General features: G+C 52.2%; 1 protein-coding gene across 1 annotated transcript; it reads right to left on the reverse strand.

Annotated features, from left to right (window-relative positions):
* Positions 1-260: 260 nt before the first annotated feature.
* On the reverse strand, positions 261-7,361 carry LOC139001629 (interferon alpha-inducible protein 27-like protein 1). Its single transcript, XM_070403143.1, has 6 exons — positions 7,277-7,361; positions 6,734-6,840; positions 5,780-5,928; positions 2,117-2,141; positions 944-1,105; positions 261-412 (listed from the first exon to the last, which is right to left on the reverse strand). The coding sequence occupies exons 2-6, from the start codon at positions 6,804-6,806 to the stop codon at positions 282-284; spliced, it is 540 nt and encodes a 179-aa protein (XP_070259244.1). The 5' UTR covers positions 6,807-6,840; positions 7,277-7,361; the 3' UTR covers positions 261-281.
* Between the last annotated feature and the right edge of the window lie 428 nt (positions 7,362-7,789).

Genomic DNA, 7,789 nt, shown 5'->3' on the forward strand with positions numbered 1-7,789 from the left:
TCAGTGGCACAAACAGAGACCCCAGAGCCAGGTCGTCCTACTACGCTGGCTCTGGCTGAGATCTTCGAAGACACTTGGTCCATGTCCCCATCTGAAGAGCAGCAAACTGAGGCTCAGAGGGGAGACCTGAGCTGCTCAGGCTCACAAGTGAGTGACAGTACTGACCTGGCTTCCAGTGGCGGAGGTATTGGTGCTCATTCCTACAGAGTTCCCGCTAGCTCGCCCCACCCTGTCCACGAAACGCAGCATGGGCACCAGGGGAAGGTCACAGCATCTCCTCTTTATTTCCCATCCTTATCTGAACCATTCTCGGAGGAAGAGGGTTCCTCTTTTTTAGACCCCAGCCAGGCCCCAATAGATGACCCAGTCAAGCCCAGGAGGATGTTGGATGACAGGGAGAGTCCAGCTGCCCCTGCGGAAGAAGAGAGGGTGAAACCACAGGGGCACAGGGTGCCCTAGCAGCCAGGGAGGAGGGTCAGAGATCCCAGGGAACCTCGGGTGGCCAGAGGCCCCAGCATCCCACTCCTGCTCCCTCCTCTACTTCCTAAAACCTTAGGATGTCTGCTCTGGGGAGCGGCTGCCCAAAGAGGAGGCATGAACTCTGGTGGTGAGTCCACCAGTGACAGACAGGGCAGACCTTGTGAGAAACAGCAGGCACCGCACCTTCTAGACGAGGCTGGAGTCTAGAAGTTGGTGGGCGGGAGGGGGGACCTGCCCAGGTTTTGTAGGGTTGGGTGGGAATGCATATCTGCTGGGTTGTACCCCTGAACCCACCCACCCCAAACCAAAAGAGGGGACAGCAGAGGGGAGACATAGGACCAGGGACTGAGGACAAGGTAACTGGAGGGAGAGGACAGGCCCTCCCTCGGGCTTAGGCCTGGGCTGAATCCCATCCTGGCCCCGATCCTCCCCTTCATCCCTCACTCTTGCTCAGGACACCTACCCGCTGACTGTAGAGTGGCCACCAGGCCACCGGCAGCAACTCCGCCCCCATTGGCAATGGCAGCTGCTGACATCATCTTGGCAGCTATGGAGGAGGCAGCGATGCCTGCGCTGGTGAAGCCCATGGCGCCCAGCACCACGGGCGCACCACCCACGAGCAACACTGCGGGGAAGAAGCGTTTGAGGTTGGCCCCATGGGACAGGCTCCTTCAGGTCTCCCTGTCGTCTTCCTGGGGCATGACCTTGGGGTCTGCTTTGCTCTTGTGAGAGTCACAGGGCAGGGACAGGGACCCAACACAAGGGAAGGCTGTAGGTGTGACACAGCTAGTGGACTGGATCCCAGGACTCTTAGGCCTCTGTTTCGCTGTGACACCTGGGAGGCTCACAGCCCTCCTGGGCCCGAGTTGTCCTTGTGGAAACTAAATTAAATCAAAATAAGCAGTGGCCTTCAAGCTTCCCCTTTGGCAGGAAAAAGTGTTCCTCCCTCCGCCCCTCCCCCCAGCACAGGGTCAGCAGAAGATGACATCAGAGCTGCTCTTCTGAAGAGGTGATGGGGTGGGGGCTCCTGCCCTCTGCCACTCAGGGCCCTGCAGCAGTGTGGGGGGTGTCCCCCCCCCCCCCCGTCTTATATCTCCAGAGCAGTGCAGTCACAGAACATTCAACAATGAACATGTTCTGTATCTGCTCCGTCCAGTACTGTAGCCACATGGCTATTGAGTATTGAGGTGTGGCAAGTGTGACAAACGTTATTTTCTTTAATTCTGGCCACTGTATTGGAGGACGCTGCTCTACAGCATAGCTAACCCCTGGGCTCACTGGAGGAGCTACCAGGGTGCCCAAAGCAGCTCCTGGGAGCCAGACCCAGCTCCGCTCCCACATTCCCGACAGCCCTGCCTTCTGGGAGGAAGCCTGGGCTCAGACAGATGGAGTGGCTCGCCCAGGACCACAGGTTTACACCCGGGAGAAGCTGAGCTTGGACTTGGGTGTGTTCATGGCTTCCCTTTGGTTCCTGCATTCTAAGGTTCACCTCTGGTACTCCACCTCTGTCCCCTGCCCACTCACCCTTGCCCACCCACACCATGGGGCTCCAGGGCACCCTGGGCTGGGTCACGGGAGGTTGCTCCCAGAGGCCCAGGGCCAGAGGGGGCTTGACCTCCTTCCCAGACAGACTCACCTCCTCCAGCCACGGCTCCACCAACCTTGACCGGAAACAAAAAAAATGCATGTGAGTGCAGCACGCTGGCCTCCTCCTGCCCTTCCCGCTGCCGCCCACAGTGGGAAGGGGGCCCTGGAGCCGGGATCAGAGGAGAGAGCAGCCCCTGTTTGTGCTCCCACAGAGGTCGGAGTTACTGAGCATGTGGAGGGGGGAGGATGCCCGGAGCTCTGAGGGGCTCCAGACTAGGAAGGGCAACACCTTGAAAAGACTCTACCCGATCTTGGGAGGGACACAATATAACCCCCATCGCTGTCCCTCATTCATCCCATGTCTTCCGTGCCCTCCTCACCCATGTAGATTCCACACGTACCCATCACACGTGCCCCTTGCAGACCCTGAACTCTCTCCCCTCCTCTTCCTCTCTTGGGCTGCACTCCACCAAGTTTCCTGTTCTCTTCACTCGCCCCACTCTGAGAACACCCAGAATTTACAACTTCTCCCCAATCTTCAAACCTGTAGATTGCCTGGTTCCCTATTTCCTATTTAACTCAGAAAACAAAGGCAACCAGAAGAGAGTTTCCGTAGACTCCCTTCCTTCACCAAGTCTGCCCCTCACTCCTCTTGCCCTCCTGCTTCTGTGCTGAGCAGCGCAGGCTCCTGGCCACCTGGGCCCTGGGCCCTGCTCTCTCCAATTCTAGGACGTGCTCCTACAGTGTTCTCCCGTGCTCCTGCACCATCAGCGTCTCCCTCTGTCCAGGACCATTCCCAAGAGCATCCAACCAGGCTCTACCACCCGCCACCTGAGAAACAAAGGCATCCTCTCCCTCTGTACCACATCTTCTAGTTGCCACCTCACTTTGATGCACTCCTTATAGCAAAGCTGCTTGAAATCATGTTCTACATTGAGAGGGAGGCAGTTGCACAGTGTTAGGCACCTGGACATAAGGCCATGTGAAGATGGAGACAAACTGGGGTGATGCATCCAGGATTTCTGGCAGCCACCAGAAGCGAGAAGAGGCATGGGATAGGTCCTCCCCTCGAGCCTTTAGAAGAAGCATGACCCTGTGGACACCCTGATTTGGGACTTCCAGCCTCCAGAACTATGGGAGAGTACATTTCTGTTGTTTTAAGCCACTTGGTGTGTTTATGATTGGCTAGGAGCATTTCCTCACCTGGCCTTCAGGAATCATCCTTTCTCACTTCTCTTCCTACCACACCTGCCTCCCCTTCCTTCCCCTCCCCTCTCCTCTCCCTCATCTCTGACAGTGGCATGTCCAGGGCTCAGTCCTGAGACCTCTTCTCTGCTTTGGCTCCAGCCCTTGGGTGCCTCACCCAGCCCATGCCTTTCAAGACCACTGGCATTCTGATGGCATACAAATTGATATGTCTAGCACAGACCTACTCCCAGAGCCCTCATGGTTGGGTCCCTTATAGAAGAGGCCCCAGAGAGCCCCTCCATTCCTTTCTCCATGTGAAGTTACAGCAAAATCTGGTTGTCTAGGAAGTGGGCCCTCCCCAGACACTCATCTGCCGGTACCTTGACCTTGGGCGTCCCACCCTCCAGAACTGTGAGAACTAAGTCTGTGTTGTTTATGAGCCAGCAGTCAGAGGCATTTTGTTATAGCAGCCCTAAGTGACTATGACAGCACACAACCAACAGAGTGGAAAGGCAATCTACAGAATGGGAGGAAATATTCCCAAATCATATATCTGATAAGGAGTTCATATTCAGAATATATAATGAATTCCTATGAAAACAAAATACACAAATAACCTAATTAAAAAAAATAGGCAAAGAGTCCAGCTGGGTGGCTCAGCTGGTTGAGTGTCCTCCTGTACACCATCCTGCGGATTCGATTCCAGGTCAGGGCATGTACCTAGATTTTGGGTTCAATCCCCAGTTGGGGCATATATGGGAGGCCTATAGGGAGTGGCTATAGGGTTAAGCCTCGGATTGACCTGTGGCAGAGCCACAAACAAGTCCCACCTTAGAGGGCAGAGCTCTCCTAGCATAATTAAGCTTGACCTTATAGCGCTCCCTAGATCAGTGATGGCGAACTTATGACACGCGTGTCAGAGGTGACACGCAAACTCATTTTTTTGGTTGATTTTTTTTTTGTTAAATGACATTTAAATATATAAAATAAATATCAAAAATATAAGTCCTTGTTTTACTATGGTTGCAAATATCAAAAAATTTCTATATGTGACACAGCACCAGAGTTAAGTTAGGGTTTTTCAAAATGCTGACACACTGAGCTCAAAAGGTTCCCCATCACTGCCCTAGATCCTTCCTAGGTAGCTAATGGGCTGAGGGAGATGCAGCAAGTGCTGCCAAAACTAGTGAAATTCACAAGAACATTGTAACTATGGTGACCACTACCTTGTTTATCTCTGACTATAAAATAAAACCTCAGCTTGCCGGCTGGATCTTTTCTGTGTCCTCATCCAGGCATGGGAGATCCGCCAAGCCCCAGCTATATTCTCTTTGTCTGTCTTCTTTAATCCTTCACCGCCCCTCCTCAGGTTCACCCTTGGCCGTGCTGGCACTGCACAGAGGCCGCCAATCGATGTTTCCCTCACCTATGGAAAACAGTATGGAGGCTCCTCAAACAACTAAAATAGCATTCCATATGATCCAGCAGTCCCACTTCTGGGTATTTGCCTAAGGACCTGAAAACAGGGTCTAGAAGAGATACCTGCACCCCATGTTCATAGCAGCGTTATTTACAATATCCACGAGGTGAAAGCAATCCAAATATCCAAAGGTTGATGAATGGATAAACAAAATGTGGTATCTACATACCATGGAATATTGTTCAGTCTTAGAAAAGAAGGAAATTCTGACACATGGATGAACCTTGGACATTATGCTAAGGGAAATAAGTGAATCACAAAAAGACAAATACTGTATGATTCCACTGTGGACGAATAAAAGGGGTTCTATGGGAAGTAACCTCATAGGGTGATCTGAACATACATTCCTAACTGGGCAGGTCATGGTGGACAGTCGCACCCCAGGCCTATAACTTCTTTAGTGAAAGGTTTTATGCCAGTCCTGTCCAGTGTTGTGGTGCATCTAGGTTAAAACACCTTTGAAATACCAGAATACCCCTGGAAGGGGTTTTAATCCATAAGAGAGCACATAATCCTGTTAACTTTCCTGTAACCCAATCCCTGTCTGGCTTTCTTCAATCTTCCTTATATCCCCTCCTTAATTTCAAATGCACAAAAGAACCTGAAAAACTGTTACACTCAGGGAGGAGCACAGAGGAGAAATGAAACTTACCCAGGCCCTGGTGTGGTGGGACCAATAGGTCCACTGGCAGTGGACTTTAACCGGCAAAGAGCCAGGCCTGAGCATGTACCAGGCTGATTAGAAGCTGGGCAGCAGACCTTTGTGACGAGCCAATGACAAAATCCTACCCCCGCACTTAGAAACAAACTGACCAAGGTTTACAGACGGCATGTATATGGCCTGGGGTCAAGGAACAAGTCAGTCACAGAGCCAGGACCTGCAGTGCAGGCCTCCTGACTCCAGAGCATCGCTGGCTTCATTGCCCACCTACACTGTGACCCTTTTCTGGCAATCTGGGTGTAGTAGAGCTTCCCACCAGGGATGTGGGCCTCAATGCTGACAGCTGAGGTGGAGTGAGGCCTCAGTGCCCAGGGACCAGTTACCTGCCGTAGAGAAATTCTTTTCTTTGTTTTTGGGCTGGTCTGTGGAATCAGTTCTGGGCCACACTGGGCGTCCTGATGGGGGTCCTGGTGGTGGTCCCCAGGAGTAGAACCAGCAGAGGATGGCTGGGAGGGTTCTTCCTCTTCCTCCTCTGGAAAAGAAGCAGAAAAAGAGCAAACTGAAGGCGGCAGATGTGGGACCAAAGGCTGCTGTCCCAGGCCCCCGAGGAGGGCATGAGGCCCAGACACCCCACACAGCACCCTCCGCCATTTCCCAACAACTCCAATGTGGGGAGGGGTTCTCTGTGGCAGCTGTGCTGACAGGTGATGGGAATGCTTGGAGATGAGCCCAAGGAGGAGCCAGAGTGAAGCATCCATCTTATATAAAAACTGCTGTTTGACATTTTAACCCTGCATTTTGGCTTCTGTAATGCTTGCTGGCTTAAATAATAGGGAAAATAAGACTACTCCCATTCCAGAGAGGCCATTAAACCTTCCCCAGACGAAGTCATCAGTGCTGGCACCAGGCCAAGCCTTTGGTTGAGGTCTCAAAGCCCCAGCACGTAGGGGCTCTTTAAGAACTTGCAAAGGGGACCGAAAAACCCCATATTTGGGAGACAAAGAGGGTAAAATGGTATAAATACAGGAAACTTCCTGTGTAATTTCGCCCAGAATTTGAGAGACATTTTCCTCTGGGCCCACGCACAATAATAATAATAATAATAATAATAATAATAAATGGAACTCCATCTCTCTAAGTGTTGCTTGGTTCTTCTCCGGTTTTCTGTAACAAGAGGGAGACCTGGCCACCAACTGAGAGCTGGCAGGTCTCTCACTTCACAGAGGGGCAGGCTGGGGCCCCGGAGGGAAGAGACTTGCTCACACCCCCTCTGCTCTGGGCCATGTACCCCAAGCCCTGGGTCACCTCACCCTCCAGAGCCTCCCCAGGGCACTCACCATCCCACTGAGACTCCTGCAGGAGGGCGTCAGCCACAAACGCTTCTCCGTTCTCTATGGCTTTATCTGACATCTTGGTTGCAGTGTGGGAACACAAGATGCACAGCCTACTGTCGCACAGAAACAGAGTGTGAGACCCCAAGTGCTGTGCCTGACTTGTAATGGACTGGGGTGTGGATGTGGGCACCTCTCTATTGCCCTGAGCCCTGCCCTCTGTTCTATTGCAGTCTATGGGCCACTTCCAGCACATCCCTCAAATCTGCACAGACCTCAGCTTTTTAAGTTAATGACCTTGCCTGGCTCCCTGATCGCCAGGGTTCTATTCATCATTGTCCACTAACCACTGCCCCTACCCAGTCTAATTCTTAGGGCTTGAGAGTAACCTGGATTGGAACATGACCAGTTGCTCCCAAAGTCTCAGGGTAAATGTGGGCTCAAACCCCTTCCCAGCACAGTCACCTCTGAGCACAGCCACAGCAGCCCTGGATGGCAGCAAAGAGCCTGTTGCTCCCTCCTCTTCCCCACTTCCCAGACCCTGCCTACCTTGGGAAGTAATTGCCTGCGAAGGCAGAGCAGAGGTGGAAGTCCTGTGTGTACTGAGGCTTTTGAGGACTCTCACAGACTAAATATAGTCACCTTCCTGGATGACTTAAAACCTCGCGAGACAAATGAACCAGATGACTCATTCTTATCTTAGAGCCAGGTAGACCTAACCTTTGCCTTGCTAATGAGAAGATGTGGGGAGTGTGGGCTGGTCCTCAGGATAATCTAATTCCAACACATCACAGTGTCCCAGGCCTGATACTCAGCTTCTCTAATCACCTGGTGGTGGCTGCCTGGTTTGCAGGGCAACAGGGGAAAGTTTGTCTTAAATCAGGAGCAATGTCCACATAAACCAAAGCAAATCTGGAACCCTCCCTGGAAGGGAGGGAGGCAATATAATCAATTTGCTAATCTGTCACTGAAGCAATGTCCACATAAACCAAAGCAAATCTGGAACCCTCCCTGGAAGGGAGGGAGCTGATATAATCAATTTGCTAATCTTTCACTGGTTGG

This window comes from Myotis yumanensis, unplaced genomic scaffold (assembly GCF_028538775.1).
Source record: "Myotis yumanensis isolate MYYU_CA2020_CCGP unplaced genomic scaffold, mMyoYum1.0.hap1 SCAF_1, whole genome shotgun sequence".
In the NCBI taxonomy this organism is placed as follows: Eukaryota; Metazoa; Chordata; class Mammalia; order Chiroptera; family Vespertilionidae; genus Myotis; species Myotis yumanensis.